This window comes from Schistocerca nitens, chromosome 5, assembly GCF_023898315.1.
Source record: "Schistocerca nitens isolate TAMUIC-IGC-003100 chromosome 5, iqSchNite1.1, whole genome shotgun sequence".
Taxonomy (NCBI): Eukaryota; Metazoa; Arthropoda; class Insecta; order Orthoptera; family Acrididae; genus Schistocerca; species Schistocerca nitens.
Window position 1 is genome coordinate 847,218,160 of NC_064618.1, and position 21,291 is coordinate 847,239,450.

The 21,291-nt window shown below is 39.6% G+C and overlaps 1 protein-coding gene across 1 annotated transcript in view; it reads left to right on the forward strand.

Moving 5' to 3' along the window:
* The window catches only part of LOC126260880 (E3 ubiquitin-protein ligase arkadia-C-like), a 314,762-nt gene extending 294,735 nt beyond the window's left edge, over nucleotides 1-20,027 (forward strand). Inside the window, exons 11-12 of the mRNA XM_049958323.1 lie at nucleotides 2,862-2,947; nucleotides 14,178-20,027. Coding sequence (XP_049814280.1) covers nucleotides 2,862-2,947; nucleotides 14,178-14,304 — 213 coding nt within the window. The 3' untranslated portion in view covers nucleotides 14,305-20,027. The remainder of the gene's footprint in view (nucleotides 1-2,861; nucleotides 2,948-14,177) is intronic.
* The last annotated feature ends 1,264 nt before the right edge of the window (nucleotides 20,028-21,291 follow it).

Consider the following 21,291-nt stretch of genomic DNA (forward strand, 5'->3'; position numbering starts at 1 on the left):
AAATAGTGGTATGTAATCTAATGTATAAGCCATATAGGTTATGTCATGAGTTGTAACTTCTTATACTATCGCCTTCTTATATTATTTAGCATTGATGATGGCTAGTCACTAGCCGAAATCTAGATTTGTCTAATAAAACCTGAAAGAAAAGGATGACTGATTGCTGTGCTCTTATCATTTGAAAGTCATACCACAGTCATTGAGTGTGCACCCACATACCTAATGGAAGGTAACTTGATTTGGACACTAACTGAAACTAAACAAACAGATAAGGTTAGTGATGAAAATGAAGATTTTCAAAGACATCAACAATGGAATGAAACAAGCAGACATTGCAAGGGAATATGGACTTGCAGAATCAACATTATCTATTTTTCTTAAAAGAAGGAAAAGAAATTGAAGAAAGTTTTCCACTACTTTTTCACTACTTGTTGTGTGAGAAATAATTTTTAATCAGTAGAGTCTTATGTTTAATTTGTGATTCGTATTGCTGATTGATATGATTTAATACTTCATTTTTCTGGTGATGCTAAACAGAGAAGTCAATAAAACACAGACTTCTAGTGTATCTATTTCAGAGCAACTTAGAGCTAAATTGATTGAGTACAGACAGTTTAAGGTGGATGCAAAGTATTTGAATACTAATACTGGAACTCCATGTAGGTTCCATGCCACTATTAGTTTTGTTTTAATTGTGAATTATTGTGGAAGCCTTCATACATGTGACAGTGTAACCATACAGGTGCTGCGCAAATTTGAAAATTTGTTGCTGTTTATACTCCTTCTCCAGTTTCCAGACTGACTGATGTTTTATAGTGATTAAGGCTGCAGAGAATTCCATTACTAATCACACCATCCAGGAGAATAACTAGCCACAACACCTGATTGGGGCAGCAGAATCGACAGAAATTGCAAGATGGTGTAGTACATTGGACTGATATGCACTTGTTTCAGGTCACTACCAAACTTAGCTGACTGATCATACAATGCCAGTTTACACCACACACAGTGCAGTATGCGCTGACACTGCCATTGCCATTCTGTGTTGTCTTTGATGTGCTGAATTTTGTTTCATGTGTTGTTAACTCTGTGTTTCATGTTTCCTGAAACCATCTATATTGTGATGTAGGTTAAGATTCCAGGTATCACACCCTGCAGCCATTCATTGTAGTGGGCCCTTGTTTGCAAGTAATTGATTGGAGGGGGGGGGGGGGGGGGGACGGAATGGAATTTTGTGTGATGCTCAACAACATTAAAAGAGATTATTTCTGTAGACTGATTGCATGATATAAGACCTTCACATGCTGAAGGTTATTGGTTTGGACCTCATCAAGTGTCTTAATATTTTTTATTTGTAAATTTTGAAAATGCCATCTATCAGTTAAAGACTGTACAGTAGTGTCACAAATGTATTTTTCATTACAAGACTTCCTTTTTTATGGTTATTGTTGTACATATGTTTAAACCATAACCTAAATTCCTGTTGCACTATGAACAAAATAACGGAGATGAAGATATAATGAAAGAAGGAATTATAAATAAAACAAAATTCAAGAAAAATGAGGAATAGAAAAGAAGTGTGTAGTAAATGGATGAAAAAGCAGGATTATAAAATGAAATAGATTAAATCGTAATTAATACATAAAATCAATTAAAATCATGTGAACAGAGATTTCAAGTGGAAAAAGAATGATAGGAAGTAAGTACAGAAGCTGATATAATGGTTGAATTGATGTGCCAAAGCAATGGAAATATAAAACTACATTTAAACCAACTAACTGAATAAAAAAATGAGCAAAGTAATTTCAATAAAAATTGAAAAATAAAAAAACTGAAGTACCTGATGGTGATCAAATGCACAACCTTCTCCATCTCAAGGCCTTCCTTCTCCATCTCAAGGCCTTACACTATCTATGACACAATGCAACCAGTCGGTATGATGCCACTATATTAATGGTACTGAGCATCACGCAAAACTCCGAAATGTCTTTTTTTGTCAATAAAGTTGCAAATGTGGGCATGCCAGGATGAAGGGCTGCAGGGTGTGATAGCTGGATCTTAACCTACATCACAGTAGAGATGGTTTAAAAAGTCACTCCCACCCCTGGGGACCTCTCCTTGTCAGTGATGTCTGTTAAGGAAGTCAGATGAGGGTGCCAGTGAGGGAAAGCCATCAGTGGCAGTTGAATACCTTCAGTTTGTATTGATTCAACTATCCAGTATCAGCCACTGTGTCAAGTGTCTTCAAGAAGTGCAACAATAACGGGTTATCTTGATTAAGATTTTCTTTGGTTTGTTGTACTCACTTTAGGACAATACTGGATAGTGTCTCCAATAAAGTTGTGGCAGATTTCTCCCTAATCCCTTCCATTTATGCTCTGGCCCCCTCCCCTCCACAATCTCCACCTTTGCTTTCTTCAGCAGTTGTATAAATCTGCGTGTAGTAGCCAAAACATGCATCAGTTGTGCATATAATGGTGATGATCCTATGTTTCTAGTAACAGTGCTTTTTTTTCTCCATGACGTTCTACTGATGCATACAGAGTACAGTATTGCAGCATAATGCACATGTCACACAGGTTTTAAAACAGTTTAAATTGCAGTGCAAAGATAAACCACAAGGATATATACTGTTTCCTTGCTCCGAGTTTTTAATTTTAAGTGATGTGTTATGTGGATAATTTGATGCAATTCGCTATCATTTGTATTCACTGTTCTTTGCACCTGTTTTGTGTCCATTGATAAGATGAGTGATGTTCCTGGGAGGGGAGATCTCAAAAACTCTGTATTACATGCAGGAACGTTTGACACTAGGCTGATGTTCACTTTAACAGTGATTGTGTTTTCCTTTCTTATTGCAGTTCAAGAGAAGAACAGATGATCTGGAAGACAACACAGAGAAGTGTACCATATGTCTGTCAGAATTTGAAGAAAATGAAGATGTCAGGTAAATTATTCTAACTACATAGTGTGCAGGTGGACTGTGTTTAGTGTAGTGATCACTGAAGTATTAACATTTAAGCTGTGACTACTACTGCAAAGTATCTTACGTATACCAATAATAAAACTGTAAAACCATCGTGTATGTCTGTGTGAATGTTCTAATCTCCAGAACAACTAGAATTGTTATGGGGTTTTCACAGGCAACTTCAGCATTGCAACGCAAGGGTTCCATTGCATGGCAGTTGGGACAAGTAAACATAGATATCGTCATTTAAAAGTTTTATCAGAAATCATCTGCTGAGCTTAGTAGTTTGGATGTAAAATCATCACAGTGTAGTACACCAAAGAACCAATAGAAGGTGCTGTTAGTTTCATAGTGCACCAAAGAACCATTACTTGGTGCTCTTGGTTTATTCAACTCACTAACAGTTGAGTTTTCAAATGTTTACGTCTGTGACAGAATTAAGCAATGCAGTCGTATCTTTCACAAATACAAACCTATGATGAATTTACTTGGCTAGGATATACGGATTTTTGCTTTGTGTATTAAAAACTTGTTTTGCTTCTTCTGATAGTTTCTACCTTTTGTTCTTTGCTAGGAAAAACAAATTTATTAAGTTTGCTTTCTGGTTTGGTTGCCTGCTCATTACATTTTGATTTTGTTTTGTTTGTGAATGGAAATTCGTAGAAAATAGTCAAATCTTTCTGAATACACCAGAACAGCTAAAAGGCTGAGAACTACGCAGTCTCAGAAATCCAGTGAAGATCGTGAAGGGAGACTTGCTGTGGCTCAAGAACATTCGGCATTATCTTGTTGTATGGAAACTCTATCTGAAAACGATGTGAGACATAACTCTGATCTAGAGCATCGTACGTAATCTCGCTCTTCAGATCCCTTCGGTCACAGAGACTTAAAGTTACTTCTCTCCAACATAACATTGTAGAAGTGGAAATTCTAATGGGAAGTGGAGCAGGTGAGCAAGTTTTTACAACCAAAATCCTGCTTATTCTTAACAGTCCACCATTTCACTTGAAATGTGTACAATTCCCAATGAGCTTACATTATGCCACAAACGTAAACAACGCACGAGGCCAGACGTTGCATATTGCGGGCGTGGACCTTAGTGCGAGTTACTTTTCACACGGCCAGCTCTGTGTGGCTCTCTCCCTTGGAATGAAGCAAGCAGACTCTTCATTTGTGTCCCCAATCACATTACATCAAGCATTGCCCCAAAAAGAAGCTTTATAAGCCAAAAATAAATTTCACACATTCAGTGTCAGGCACAGCTATAAGTAAGTATCCGGACAATCTCCAGTTTCTCAGCTAGTTGCTGATAAAAATGTAGCTAAAGTCTATATATTTCAAAAGTGTTCGTAATAATGGTACCCTTTCATTTGAAAGGAAACTTAACATACAGATTTTATTGTTGGTTTGGTCCAGGGCAGATGCCGAGAAATAGGTGGGTGCTGTGACAGAGAGCAAAATAATTAGAAGCACACTTAATATGTATGTAACATCATTTACTTAACTTTCATCTGAAAGCCCAAATTGTATCCTACATTGCCCTGTTACATATGCATGTTCATCATAAACAGGCGCCAGAAGATAGAAGCAAACTAGTAATATTGTGAAGGCTGCAAGTGAACTCTATAATTAGCCATGCTGGCATCGGTGTGGCATCTCTTAAGCTGGCTCGATGGTGGTTCTGTTTGCGCGTGCAGCAGCGGGTGTGTCAGTGAGCCAGCTGTAGATTGGCAGGACAGTAACATACACTCCTGGAAATTGAAATAAGAACACCGTGAATTCATTGTCCCAGGAAGGGGAAACTTTATTGACACATTCCTGGGGTCAGATACATCACGTGATCACACTGACAGAACCACAGGCACATAGACACAGGCAACAGAGCATGCACAATGTCGGCACTAGTACAGTGTATATCCACCTTTCGCAGCAATGCAGGCTGCTATTCTCCCATGGAGACGATCGTAGAGATGCTGGATGTAGTCCTGTGGAACGGCTTGCCATGCCATTTCCACCTGGCGCCTCAGTTGGACCAGCGTTCGTGCTGGACGTGCAGACCGCGTGAGACGACGCTTCATCCAGTCCCAAACATGCTCAATGGGGGACAGATCCGGAGATCTTGCTGGCCAGGGTAGTTGACTTACACCTTCTAGAGCACGTTGGGTGGCACGGGATACATGCGGACGTGCATTGTCCTGTTGGAACAGCAAGTTCCCTTGCCGGTCTAGGAATGGTAGAACGATGGGTTCGATGACGGTTTGGATGTACCGTGCACTATTCAGTGTCCCCTCGACGATCACCAGTGGTGTACGGCCAGTGTAGGAGATCGCTCCCCACACCATGATGCCGGGTGTTGGCCCTGTGTGCCTCGGTCGTATGCAGTCCTGATTGTGGCGCTCACCTGCACGGCGCCAAACACGCATACGACCATCATTGGCACCAAGGCAGAAGCGACTCTCATCGCTGAAGACGACACGTCTCCATTCGTCCCTCCATTCACGCCTGTCGCGACACCACTGGAGGCGGGCTGCACGATGTTGGTGCGTGAGCGGAAGACGGCCTAACGGTGTGCGGGACCGTAGCCCAGCTTCATGGAGACGGTTGCGAATGGTCCTCGCCGATACCCCAGGAGCAACAGTGTCCCTAATTTGCTGGGAAGTGGCGGTGCGGTCCCCTACGGCACTGCGTAGGATCCTACGGTCTTGGCGTGCATCCGTGCGTCGCTGCGGTCCGGTCCCAGGTCGACGGGCACGTGCACCTTCCGCCGACCACTGGCGACAACATCGATGTACTGTGGAGACCTCACGCCCCACGTGTTGAGCAATTCGGCGGTACGTCCACCCGGCCTCCCGCATGCCCACTATAAGCCCTCGCTCAAAGTCCGTCAACTGCACATACGGTTCACGTCCACGCTGTCGCGGCATGCTACCAGTGTTAAAGACTGCGATGGAGCTCCGTATGCCGCGGCAAACTGGCTGACACTGACGGCGGCGGTGCACAAATGCTGCACAGCTAACGCCATTCGACGGCCAACACCGCGGTTCCTGGTGTGTCCGCTGTGCCGTGCGTGTGATCATTGCTTGTACAGCCCTCTCGCAGTGTCCGGAGCAAGTATGGTGGGTCTGACACACCGGTGTCAATGTGTTCTTTTTTCCATTTCCAGGAGTGTATGATACTGTCAGCGTCTGGACTTAGACTGCCTGGTGTCGTGTCGATAGTGTACGACACTACATTTATCACAATAATGTAGTTTAACTGCTAATTATTGTTTTCAGTCAGGAATTATGATGTTTTATTGCTGATTAATCGTGTGCTCCTTGGTGTTCCACGAAGTTATTGTTTCCATTTTACGCAGACAGATATGTGGATGAGGTCCTTGCTAAAATGCTAAATTTTACACCCACTCCAAAAACACTACCAACAGCAGATCACATCACCTTCATGGATCACATTGTAGCTTATCTCGCACTGAAAGCAGCAGAAGAGGTTCACTGTGCGAAACCTGTAGAACACTTACAAAGATGCCAGTGCTAAGATCAAACATCTCTGAGGGAGAAAGAACAGCATTGAGAAATCTGTGAGAGAACAAGGAAACTGTACTTCTGTCACCCGACAGGGACAGTGCTACGGTCATGATGCCGCACGTGTGGATTAGAATAAGATGATTTTCAATCCTCTGATTGACAATGCATACAGTCAGTCCTACAATTAAAATTGATAGGAAGGTGATGGCTGTTCTGAATGAGTCAGGTGTGCCATGAAACATTATTAACTATCTTAAAATGTGAGCAGTAGTGCCACAACAGCTGTATGGACTTCCTAAAGAAGACTTATAGTTAGTAATATTGGTTCACCGACATACTGGCTGACAAGATACCTGAAACACCTTCTTAGTTAATATGTGGGGAAATGTGAACACCAAATCCACAAGCCCGCTGAATTTGCACACCACCTCAGTCAATTGCAGCATCAGGGTACATGTATTAGGGTCAGTTTTGATGTAGTCTCCCTTTAGTGTTTCTTTTATGATTCTTAGAACTAATTGCAGAAAAAATTGAGGGTTGTTTCACAGGACTTCTAATATATGTACCATAATACAATGTATCTCTTGCCAAAGATTATTATGTAGTAAAGCGTAATTTCTATCATATCCATATTCTTTGTAAAAACATTGAATGTTTACATTCTGTGAATCAGTGTAAAACTGAGTGTAGCTAAATACTGTGTTTATTTGTGTACATAGCATAATAATGTACACTATAAGAAGCAATCTGATATGGATACCACAAGGCAGTGCACTGTAACTACCTAAAACGTAAAAAAAAAACTTTTGGGTTTGTAAATGTTTCATCACCGATCACTAAATTTCCGTCATTTCCGCCAGCAGCACTAGCACTGCATCTAGCTACACTTGGTCCACAACATAATGCTCTTGTGACACATCTATCTGATGATGAGCCTGCAGTGGCTTGAAAACATGTTCAGGATTGAAAAAATCATAAAGAAGTGACTGGTTGCATATTTATTACCAGATAAATGCCAACAGAGGTAAATGATCAAGTGTTTTGAATAGTCCTTGGCCTAGCAACCACTTGCATACCTATTAAAAGAACTGGCACGATTTAGCTATCCTGCAATACAGGGTCAAGATTTAAACATTATACACTTCCTCCAGCTCAGGGAAATTGAGCAAATCAGTTGGTTCTTTTGCATTAGGTGTAATCGAGGGTGGACCTCAGGTGGCTTACAAAAGCACCATTTATTCATGGATGGTTTATGAGGAAACACAGCAAAACTGTGATTTTTGGGTATGAAAATTACCAATTTTGGGGATGGCCACTTCTTTAGTTACCAATATTGAGAGGTGCAAAGTTGCTGTGCTTTTGCAGAAAGCCATAAAAACCAGCTTTTAGCCACTTTTGCACCATGGACTGCTATTATCTAAATAACTAACCATAGCAAATGGCTCAAGTTTTAACTGTACATTCCTTAGGCATTCATATAGAATCACCATTTTGTTGGTTGCTTTGATTTGATTTTATCAGGGAAGCAAAAACAACATTGGTCAAGCCCGCACTGAAACAGAGTTTATTGTGTGGTATCGTTCCCTGTGTCTCTAGTAAAGTCAACCAATGCCCTTCAACATTGCAAGGAGATCCTTCACTGGTGCTTTGCTAGAGACAATTTCTTCAGGTCTGGTTGATCCAAATATTCTGCGTCTTTTAATCTCCAATGCCTCAGATTCGAAGATCAGATGTGATGCGGTTTCATCACCCACTCCACACATCCTACATTTGAGGTCTTTTTCTATTATCCCAATTGTATGTACCCCCCCCCCCCCCCCCCCCCATGGCCTGTCAATAGTCCAACCACAAGTTTCATTTCTCTCCTATCCTGACCAACGTATTAGCTTGCTCAATACCACTAATTCCTGAGTGACCAGGGACCCACAATAAGTTTACCCTATTGCTTACACCTTGGTCTGTTTTTGAACCGTCATTGAACCAGATGATGTCCCCAGTTTGGTGTCAAAATTTGTTCTCCCAGAGCTCTCTACTTCCAATTACTACACTGAAAGGCTTGTTGAAGCAGCTGGGAGTAGTTATCTAGTCGGCCGACATTTCCCCAACCATACTTATGTCTACCTCACTCAGTATTTTAGTGTGAGATGCTAGATACCCCAGTGAGTTCCATTTTTTGCCAGTTTTTAACCTGTGTGCTCCAGCTGCTGCCTGCATCTTTACCCACAGGTGTAATGAGGAACATGTCCAGCATGGTTTCCATCCCAGCAGTGGGTGTGCTGCTAATTCTGCCTGTAATGACTAAGCAGGCCAATCTCTGCACCTTAGCAAGCTCCTTAGCAGCTACCTGCTGTTCTACCTTTTTCCACCACACTGTAGCCCCATAAGGAATCACAGGTCTCACTACTGTGGTGTATAGCCAGTACATACTCTTGGGTCTTAAGCCCCCAGTTTTTACCGCAAGCTCTCCTGGTACTCATTAGAGTACCTTTCACCTTGGAACAGACGCTCCTTACGTGAAGGGTCCACAGTAGTTTCTCATCCAGGGTTGTTGTTGTTGTTGTTGTTGTGGTCTTCAGTCCTGAGACTGGTTTGATGCAGCTCTCCATGCTACTCTATCCTGTGCAAGCTTCTTCATCTCCCAGTACCTACTGCAACCTACATCCTTCTGAATCTGCTTAGTGTATTCATCTCTTGGTCTCCCCCTACGATTTTTACCCTCCACGCTGCCCTCCAATACTAAATTGGTGATCCCTTGATGCCTCAGAACATGTCCTACCAACCGATCCCTTCTTCTGGTCAAGTTGTGCCACAAACTCCTCTTCTCCCCCATCCTATTCAGTACCTCCTCATTAGTTATGTGATCTACCCATCTAATCTTCAGCATTCTTCTGTAGCACCACATTTCGAAAGCTTCTATTCTCTTCTTGTCCAAACTATTTACCGTCCATGTTTCACTTCCATACATGGCTACACTCCATACAAATACTTTCAGAAATGACTTCCTGACACTTAAATCTATACTTGAGGTTAACAAATTTCTCTTCTTCAGAAACGCTTTCCTTGCCATTGCCAGTCTACATTTTATATCCTCTCTACTTCGACCATCATCAGTTATTTTGCTCCCCAAATAGCAAAACTCCGCGCGATGAATGTTATATCTCGACGTTCTGTGATAAATCTCACAGAGAAATCTTTTGACGACACAACCTTATCCATACTAGGGAAGGGTTTAAATTTTGCACCCACTCCGAAGAATTTGCCGGTAGTTGATTTTATTAGTTCAATTGAACAGGCAGTTTGCAAACTACCTCCTGACGCTGCAGAGGAAGTTAGGAGGGAGGCATGCCGTGTTTTGACTAGGGCTCGTCCACCCAAGAGTAATGTAACAGCAGCAGAGAGGGCTGCTTTACGCTCTCTCAAAGTTGATCCCAGTATTGTTATTTTACCTGCTGACAAGGGCAATGCCACCGTTGTTTTAAATAAACCTGATTATGTACAAAAGATGCAACGTTTACTATCTGATTCAGCGTATCGCAGAATCGATGCTGACCCCACGAAAAGTGTTGAGAGAAAGACCAACAGCCTCCTGAAGAAAAGTGGTTTTTCGCAGGACACAATCAAGAGGCTTAACACCTATAGTGCCGTTCCCCCTAGGTTATATGGCCTTCCAAAGGTTCATAAGGAAGGGGTTCCTTTCCGTCCTATAGTGAGTAACATCGGCGCTCCGACATATCGTGTATCCAAGCATCTTGCTTCTCTGTTGAGTCCACAAGTAGGACAGTGTGAACATCATATCAGGAACTCAGCTGATTTTTTACGTCGTTTGGAGGGACTGAGGCTGAATGACTCTGATATTTTAGTGAGTTTCGATGTGGTATCTCTCTTCACTCGTGTTCCTCTGTCTGATTCGTTGCGGTTAATTGAAGCCAGGTTTGGTGCTGATTTAACTAATCTCTTTAGGCATGTGTTGACATCCACTTACTTTTTATTTAATGACCAGTATTACGAGCAGACAGATGGAGTTGCGATGGGTAGTCCGTTGTCTCCTGTGATCGCAAATTTATTTATGGAAGACTTCGAGGAATGTGCATTGGAGTCGGCGCCTTTAAAACCCGCCTGTTTCTTTAGATACATTGACGATACCTTCGTTGTTTGGCCTCACGGTAGGGAGAATTTGAATGTCTTTCTAGAACATCTGAACTCGATCCACCCGAACATTCGTTTTACGATGGAGGTGGAAGAGGATGGTTGCCTTCCCTTTCTCGACGTGTTGGTTAGGAGGAAGGATGATGGATCATTGGGACATGCAGTCTACAGGAAACGTACTCACACCGATTTGTACTTACAAGCTAATAGTTGTCACCATTCGGCTCAGCGTGAAGGGGTACTTCGTACCTTGGTACACAGGGCACATGTCGTTTCTGACGCTGAGACTTTGCCAGCTGAGCTGTCCCATCTTGAAGTTACATTTCCTCAAAATGGTTATAGTGATAGACAGATTGAACGTGCGTTGCGCTATCGACCAACTGTACATCGGGTGATTGATGATAATTCTGAGTCAACACCTAAGTCTACTGCCTTTTTGCCTTACGTAGGAAACACGTCCAATAAGATCGGTCGTATTTTACGGAAATACGATGTGAAATGTGTTTTCCGACCTCCATCTAAAATTAGAGCACTTTTGAGTTCCGTTAAGGATGATCTTGGATTGCGTAAGGCGGGTGTATATCGTATTCCCTGTAGCTGCGGTATGGCATATATTGGTCAAACTATCAGGACCGTGGAGGACAGATGTACTGAGCATAAACGGCACACACGATTACAGCAGCCAAATAGATCTGCTATTGCCGAACATTGCTTGGATACTGGTCACCCCATGTTATATAATAACACTGAGATATTGGCATGCACGTCCAGCTATTGGGACAGTGTCATTAGGGAGGCAGTTGAGATTAAACTAGCGAGAAACCTCGTTAACAGGGATGGAGGTTTCTGTTTAAACTCTGTTTGGAATCCGGCTCTCTCCCTTGTCAAAAAACAGAGGAACAGAGTCAATGCTGCCTCACCTGTGAATTCATAGTCTCACTATCGATAGCTCTGACTTTGGTCATCTTTGGTGGCACTAGTGTTCAGTGTGTGTGTTATCTTTCCTGCTTCTGTCGCAGAACCGAGGTCTTAAATTTGCATGTACGCCGCCTGTCCGTTGCAGTTTGCCTTGAAAATGGCGGGGTGTTCTCCCGCCGAAATATCGGCGGTCGCTGAAAGTGTTACCTGGCTGAATTCCCGGAAGTTATTTGAAAGTCGTATACGCCAGGAGAAACTCAGGTCTCACAAACACAACTATGTAGGATGAAAAGATGCGTGAATGGCTAAAGAGGAAAGGGAAAGAGGAGAAGACTGAAGAGTAAATGGGAGTGAGGTTGTTTAACGTAGGTTCAGTCCAGGGGGATGGCGGGATGAAAGGATGTGTTGGAGTGCAAGTTCCCATCTCCGCAGTTCAGAGGGACTGGTGTTGGGTGGGAGAAGCCAAATGGCACATACTGTGTAGCAGGTTCCTAGGTCCCTAGAATTATGCTGGAGGGCATGCTCCGCTACTGGGTATTGGACATCTCCTAGGCGGACAGCTCGTCTGTGTCCGTTCATGCGCTCAGCCAGTTTAGTTGTTATGCCGATGTAAAAGGCTGTGCAGTGCAGGCATGTCAGCTGATAAATGACATGTGTAGTTTCACACGTGGCTCTGCCTTGAATTGTGTATGTTTTACCAGTAGCGGGGCTGGAGTAGGTGGTTGTGGGCGGATGCATGGGGCAGGTTTTGCAGCGGGGTCGGTTACAGGGGTAGGAACCGCTCTACCCAGCGGGGTAGCCTGTCATCAGTGACTTCACCGTTGTTATCGTGCAGTGAAGGTATTGATTGTGCTTGCCACTGGTGTGCTTTATATATGACCAGAATATCTTTGGGTTTTCTGCCAGATTCCGAGACAGAGTTTTGTTATGGAAATTATTAAAAGCATCTTGCATTGAAGCATGCACTATATTTTGAACTTCTGCAAAACTTTGTCAATCTTGGGGATTTTGTGTTCTTTTAAATTTGGCATACTTTTTCCATTGCTTCTGCATCAGCGATCTGACCCGTTTTGTGTACCATGGGGGATCAGTACCGTCACTTATTAATGTATGTGTTATATGTCTCTCAATTGGTGTCGATACTATCTCTTTGAAATCATCCCACATCTTTTCCGTGCATACGTGATCAGATCAGAAGGAGCAGAGACTGTCTCTTAAAAAGGCGTTAAGAGCATTTTTATCAGCTTTTTGTAAATAGATGTACTTTGTGTTTCTTTGTGATGGTTGTGGTTGTTTCGGTATTCAGTCTAGCAGCAACTGCCTTGTGGTCGCTAATCCCTGTATTCATTATGATTCTCCCTATTTGTCCAGGATTATTTGTTGCTGAGAGGTCAAGTAAGCTTTCACAAACATTTACGTTTTGAGTGTGCTCATGGACTAATTGTTCAAAATAATTTTCTGAGAAAGAATTCAGAACAATTTCAGATGATGTTTTATGCCTGCCTCCGGCTTTAAACGTACAATTTTTCCAGCATATCGAGAGTAGATTGAAGTTGCCACTGACTATAATTTTATGAGTGGGATACCTATTTGAACTGTTCAGCAACTATATCTTCTAAGTCCGGGGGTCGGTAAAACAATGTAATTAATAGTTTAGTCTGATTGTCAAGTGTAACCTCTACCCATACTATTTCGCAGGAGCTATCTAATTCAATTTCACTACAAGGTAAACTACTTCTGAAAGTAATAAATAGGGACCAATGACCTTTGCAGTCTGGTCCCTTCAACCCCACAAACCAACCAACAGCAATAAATACTCCACCACCAACAGTATTTAATCTATCCATTCTGAACACTGTTGGTCGTTTGAAAAAATTTCGGCTGAACTTATTTTCGGCTTTAGCCAGCATCCCGTACCTATAACTATTTGAGCTTCAGTGCTTGGAGCTCTGGTTCTTTCCCAACACAGCTACGACAATTTACAACTACAATACCAATCATTTCTACAACTACCTTACTGTGTTTTACATGCCCCCCTTTTAGATGGAAACCCTTTTGGGGTTCTTGAGACCCTCTAACCTAAAAAACTGCCCAATTCCCTTCCATACAGCCCCAGCTACCCATGCAGCCACTTCCTGTGTGTAATTGACTCCTGACCTATTAAGTGTAACCCTCTGTTCTACAGTTCAACAGGAATAACAGCTGCCAATTTATTAACTAGTATATTCTGATAAACAGAGAGCTATAACGGTATCCTTAACTTACATAGATACTAAAGTTTCTGAAAATGTGGTTTTCTTTTGTGAGTTTGAATGTGACTGTACCTTAGCAAAACATGTATGTTCTGTTAAATATCTCCTGCCACCCTGTGTTTTAAGAAGTGAATGCATGAATGTGCCCGAGTGTGACAGATCACTGCACCTAAAGTGTTATGAGCACAGTCCTCTTGGTTAAGTCACTCATCTCCCCCCCCCCTCCCCCCACACACCCCCTTATTGTATTAGAATAGAATGTAGCAGTGGAAGACTTAATGTATCCTGCTTAACCATATATGACAATCATAAAATTGAAAATATGAACTATGTATTCATTTTTTTGACAGCTGTATTTTTATCTTTCAGACGCCTGCCATGCATGCATCTCTTCCATGTCGAGTGTGTTGATCAGTGGCTCAGCACAAATAAACGTTGCCCCATCTGTCGTGTGGACATTGAAACTCATCTCAACAAGGACTTGCAGACAACTTGACAGCTGTTTGTGTGTGTAGACAGTGAATAATCTTCAGCCATCACACCCAGTGCAGAATCTTCTGGCTTCTGCAGTGGTGCTTCCTGGAGACATCTTTAGTCTTTATATTTAATGTTAAGCTATTGTACTTTGATTGATATAATTCGAGGTGGGGCGTCCGATTGCGTGGGCATGAAATTAAGGCATCAGTTTAGATTATTATTATTATTATTATTATTATTATTATTATTATTATTTTTAACCAGGATGATTACACTAGGTTGCAAAATGCTAATGAAGTGTTATTACTGCAGGTTTCTTTTTCCATCCAAGTCGTGTGACGTGGCCTGCTTGTTTTTTAGAGTTACCATATGTTCATGCTAACAGCTGATTGCATTGTTCTTAAAGTCAAAACACTGTAGGCTAAATTGGGGAATATTACTATGTTTATTTTGTGAATATAAAGTATTTATTAACAGTTGAAGCAACGTAATAATCATGAAGGAATGGAATCCTCTGCTCCCTGAACAATAATTGTATATACAAGAAAAAAAAATGAGAACAAGCTTTATTGTGCCTATTATCTAAATATAAATCAGTTATTAAAAACGCCAGCAACATAATAAACTTTAAGGTATGGAATCCTCTGCTCAACAAAGAAGAATTACACATAAAATTAAGAATGAGGATTAACAGACTCAACTCCAGATGAATGATGACTGGTATTTAGGCTTACTTAAAACATCAGAAAATCATACTTGCTAGTATTAGTATAATACCCCTCTCCCTCCTTCCCCCTCAGCTCTCTCTCTCTCTCTCTCTCTCTCTCTCTCTCTCTCTCTCTCATATTTGTGTGTGTTACCAGAATTAACTCATATTTTCTCACTACTGCAGTGTGTCATGTGGCTCCACCTCTCCTCCTTGACAATACTCAAAATGTCATCTTGTATCCACCTCGCCCAGCATGTCTTCCTTCCTCCCAGCTACTCAATCTTTCATTTCACCACACCCTCCTCTCTCACACACACACACACACACACACACACACACACACACACACACACACACGTCCAGTTAACTGCTCATAAACAGTCTCTGTGTGTGTGTGTGTGTGTGTGTGTGTGTGTGTGTGTAGTAGTAGTAGTAGTAGTAGTAGAACACAACAGAATAATTTATTTTCTTGTTATCTGTCCCCCATAACATCTACCCATTGATGACCAAGATATATATATTGCAAAATATTGCCATGTATTTGAGACAAAATGAAATGTCTGTTAACTAATTTTATAAATACGTCTCAAACAATTAAAAAAAATTTTTAAAAAAGATGTTATTGACTGATGCAATCTGTAACATTGTAATGGTGTTATGAATTTCATTATTATTATTATCATCATCATCATCATCATCATCATCATACATAATCAGTGGAAATAACACCAAGTACTTGTCCTTTTTTGCAAAAAGAAAGTTTAAGCTGTCAAATAACAGATTAACTTTTCATGGTTTGGGTTCATAGTCACATAAAACTCTTTAAAAGACATCATATTTGCCATTGACTGAAAAATTATTTATTTGCACTGTTGCAGTTTCAGCCTTATGGCCATAATCAAGTGGTATATTCCAAAAGACTGCATTCTCACACATGTCAGATCTAAAAGTCATCTGACATGTATGCATGTCGTGGTCATATTTAAGAGCAATATGAAATTGGAAATATTTGCTACTCACAATATAAAACAGGCATTGAGCAGCAGACAGAGACATTTAAAAGTAGACTAAGCTATCGGACTAAGTCCTCCTTCAGATGTAATGCCGAGAGATGACAGTATCTCTGTGTCCTTGTCTGTGCAGCGTGTGTGTGTGTGTGTGTGTGTGTGTGTGTGTGTGTGTGTGTGTGAAGATGAAGAAATGCTTTGCCCAATAGCTTAGTCTACTTTTAAATGTGCCTTTCAACCCCTCAGTGCCTCTTCTATTTGGTAAGTAGCAATCTGTCCTATGTCATTTTGGATTTTTGACTGTTAGTTTATTCATTTAAGTGTACACTGTTGAGATGTTATATGATTTGGAGAATCCTACTTCTTCAGCAATGATTTCTGAAATGTTTTGTAGATAGTTATTTAGATGGCACAGATTTTGTCCCTTCCTTTCAAGTATATAACTCTATATTTCATATTTCCAAATTCAAACCGATTGTGTTAGTAGTTGGTGACAATTGCAAGTTTCATTCTCAGTTATTTCTTCTCTCAAAAACAACACAGTGACAAATCAGAAGACGGTAGCTATGCCAACACTGCAGAACTTGCTTTTTATTATGAGTGCAATTACAACTTCACCTTGAGCCAGGAGAGATGTAAGCCCTCATGCCCTAATCTCCCTTGAAATTGGGATGACAAAACTGATGTATTCCACAAAGACAATACAGAAAAAGACTTCTATATTTGTTCATAGTAAGGCTGCACAATCAAAGCTGTTGAGCTATGCCTCTTAGCTTCTCATAGCGAAGTGAAGAAGCATACAGGTACTTTGTTGTAAATATCCATTGCATTGATGCTTTCATTGAAGTATAAACTGTAAACATAAAATGAGTAAGAGAAATATAATGCTACACACAGTTCTCAGCATATGAGCACTTCAGTGTCAAATAGCCCATATTGCCTTTTCCTACGGATAAAAATAATACTAAACTGTTACTACAGCCCTCGGACTTGATTCTGCTGTATAATTTGTTCAAATTGAGAAAAAGTTTCATGTCAGGAATTCATGATAATGAAATTTGAAAATAGATAAATAATATCTGTTTTTAGCAATTGATAACAACATTCTTATGCCGAACGAAGAATGCTGCAAGTTCCATAGTACTAGAAAAACTAATGGACCTATTTTGTTTAGCATGTGGAAGATTGCATTAGACATTAGTTGCATCTTTGTGCACAGTCTAGATATCAGTTATCATAAGATATAACTGTAGAAAAATCTTTTAATCATTATTTTACCTGGGCTTCTTAGTTTTCTGGTTTTATGACACTGCAGTTAAAGTTACTGCCTTTGAGCATCCATTTGAATATATGAAGAGTACAAATACCTATAAATTATTGTTGCCATATAACATTTTTGGAAACAGTGGACTTTCAGTATAAATGAATGAGATCACTTAGTGTGTTTTTCATGTTTCTGGCATGACAAATATTTTATTTCTGGTCTTGATACACCAATAAAAAATGAGATGCATAAAAATATTTTATTGTGAACTTTCTGATGGTCACACTTGTAACTCTTAATCACTAATATCTTGCTTAACCTACTTAGTTTTCCTTTTTACATAAAAACTGATGCTTTAATAAATGATCTTGAAATATTTCTTCCACATACAAGGTTTTTGGTCAGATTTTATGCAACATTTGTCTGTGTTTTAGTGGCTGTCAGGTTTTACCACATCAGTTTTACATTTTTTTCTTGTAATAGTCAATGAGGTACATGTCTTTAACTCTACAAAACTTACAGTATAGTTCTAAATACAAATCCCTACTTACATGTCATTGAGTTTCATTGCCAAACTTCAGTTTCAGCATTCTTCCCACAGAATTTCCCATGCCCTAGAATCATTGTTTGTTGCACCACATTTTCTATCTTGGCAGCATAAATTTATCTTTGTGCAAATATCAAATAATTTACACTAATGGTCATTAGGTTTCTTGTAATTTAATCTATCTTTTATTTACTAAATTTAACAGCAGTGTAATCTCTTTTCACACAGAAATTATTCATCAAAATCTCACCCCCATTAAGAGGTTTAGAATTACAATCTAACTTTTATTCTTCTTCAAGCAATCTTTGTAATGGTCCCAGATATATGGATAGTCTGAACTGAATTGCTGAATTGTAGTGTTGTGCTTTGTTAAGGTGACATTCACATTCATCTTTGCAGTGCTATCTTACTAGACTAACATTAGGAGATTCAAATCCAACAAGTTAAATGAGTTTACAGAATCAGTTCAACAACAGTGGGAAAATTTAATTCGTAGTTTTATTTGTTGTGTTATCTCTGTTTTTACAATTTCTAGGTATCTTTGGCCCACAAAATTAAACTATATGTGACTAATCAAGTACTAACTTCCCAGAATGAATGAAGCAAGACAGTGGCGTCTTTCATGTGCTCATTTATTAATTTTTCATGTACAAAGATGTACTCTGAAAGTGTTACATCTAGTTTAGTTTTGCTCCATTTTTGTGCACACCTTATTTTAAATTTTTGGTTAATTTTATCTTGTGTATGACTTTTATTACAGTGGTCTTGTTAGTAACACACTTCATCATAAATTTGTTCCTCCTTTCTGAAAACTTACTTTGTAGTAGAAAACAGTAAAAGTTTATATTGTATACCTTTTTATTTATCTGGATTGATGTTTTTTATTTCTTGAGAAATCTATACAGAATATTGCAATTCATGAACCTATGTTTCTGTAGAATTTTAACTGTGTTCACACTTTGCTTTTGCAAAAATGGACATGATATTTTGTTTCAACTGTGTGTGGATATGTTTTTAAATTAGTTTTGATGTTTCAGAGGACGTCTTTTGGCCTCTCTCTTTCTGTATATGTTTCTGGTGTAGTGAATGTATTGTGCTTTACTTAGTGTCAGTCTCTTGTGTAGCCAATAGCAACAGTTAGAACCGAAAATGACGAGACATACCATGTCATCATTTAATATCCACAATGGATGAACTTCTCACATGGCATAAAAAAGTTATTTTTTAATGAGTCATCTTAATTGGTTTGTTATGGTATCTGATTGACTGACAAATATCCCTTCTAAATAATATGGATATGCATATTGCAATAATTAAAAGCAGTTTTGTGATTGTAAATAAACCTGATACTGTCTAGTCGTAAGCTACCTCTGAAATGTCACTGCTCCTTTTTTTAATTTTGTTTTAAATATACCTCAGTATATAAATTTATGTAAACAGTGTTTAGTTCCCAATATTTCTTACATGTTGTAAAATATGTACTTGTTATGTTTTGTTTTTCTGCAGTGTTCTGTTAGGTATCCTCATTATTGAAATTTCCAGAATTAGCTGCAAAATTTTGTAAACAAAATAGTTAGACCTTTGGAAACTGCATGCAGCAGTGAAAGTTTTGGAAACTGTGACTGCCCTTTGTTTTAATAATATTATTACAGATTTAGAACGAAAACCAGGACATGCATATTTCCATGCTTCCAATTAAACAGTAATTCATTTTCTGTGTCAATCTTACAATAATGAATGATGTGTCAAAAATTGTGATACATATTTAATAAACTGCCAGAATCGGTCTTTCATCATATTTAAGTCAGTGGTATCTGGAAAAGAAACAAACTGTAGGAAGTGTTCTGAATGTTATTGGTCAGCATGAATTGTATAGTCTTAATAAAAGTTACTTACTCCCCATTAATCATTTATTGTGAAAAGGAAGGATAATGTGCTACAATTTTTCTCTTTTGTTGAGCTTCCGTGAAGGACAGACTGGAAGTGAAGTATACCAGTGACTATGAATCAGTTTTTAATGCTATTTTGCTGTGTGAATGAGATAACATGCTTTGTATTATAAATGTATTTCAGATTAGAGGGTGAAATGTTGAAAAAATATGATGAAGTACCACATTTTTATTGGACATTGTGTGTTTAATAAAATTGTAATGGCGACTAGATTTCCAAATAAAATTGTAATTTTTGCCCATTTTCCCAGAAGTTGAAAAATGTAGCTGCCTGTGTTTTTCAGTTTACATTAACAATAACTCTCTCTGACAAGTCATCTGATTTTTTTGCCTAAGTATTTTAATTTCAAGCACAGAAAACCCCTAACTGTTATAGAAAATTAAACTTCCCTTATAACTAAACAGTCAGGCTGAAAATAATATCTGAATGACATATTAATGTTGTTCATTCCATTTTTAACAATAATGGTTGTATTGAGGGGCGTGTTTCTTCAGAGTGGAAAGAAAATTTTTATCATAAGGAAATGAAATGCCTACACCCGTCCTTACGATCTTATTTATGGTGTAGCTACCAGTTTCAGCACTTCATCGCTCCATCTTCAGGCCTTAATTGATTCTCAACTAAGGCCTGAAGATGGCGCATTGGAGTGCCGAAACTGATAGCTGCACAGTAAATAAGGTCATAAAGGTGGCTGTAGGCATTTCATTTTCTTACAATAGTGAACGGCCGTGTTCCTCAAGAGCTCCAGTCAAAAGGAAGGACATACTGAAATTTTTTATTTTTTATGCACATTAAATAGGAGATGTTGAGCAATGAACGGGCAAATAGAAAAGATGTAAACTGCTTAGTTTTCAGGTAAAATCCTTATTCAGAGCTTATGAACACACAGTTACATAACCACTGCTGTCTCCGACTCTGCTCATTTGGCAGAGAGCTTGCATCAACTGCTGTGCTGGACACGTTAGTGACAAGGTATGCTCAGTAACCCCAGTATGCAACATGGCTTCTAGTTCAGCCTTAAAACCCTAGGCCCTTTCAAAAACTTTACTGCTAGTTCTGTTGTTCTCATTTGCACCATTCCATGGATTCCATTTCATACATGCTGCCCAAAATCCATAAACACGACTGCAGGGGATGTACCATTGTCACTGATTAATGTGTCTGTAGTGAATTAGTCTGTCCTTTTGTATAAAAACACCTTCAGCCTATTGTCCACAGCTTTCCTGGCCTGCTTGTCACTATAATACTTTTCTATCTCCTTCTGCCAACTGTCTGTAATGACATTGTAGTTAGAGGAAGTGAAATCATATCCTTCCTCCCTTTTCTCTGCATTAACATCTATATATGATACCTGTGGTCTCAAGCATTACCTCTCTCAGTGCCCAGCCACTCCAGACGTAAACTTCCCAGTTACTAATCACAACCAATGGTATCCCTACCCACATCTACCACTCTTTTGAAGTATAATCCATAGCAATGCTGTGAGAACTCAAAGGAACAATTTTATGTCAACCTTTCATGAGCCACCC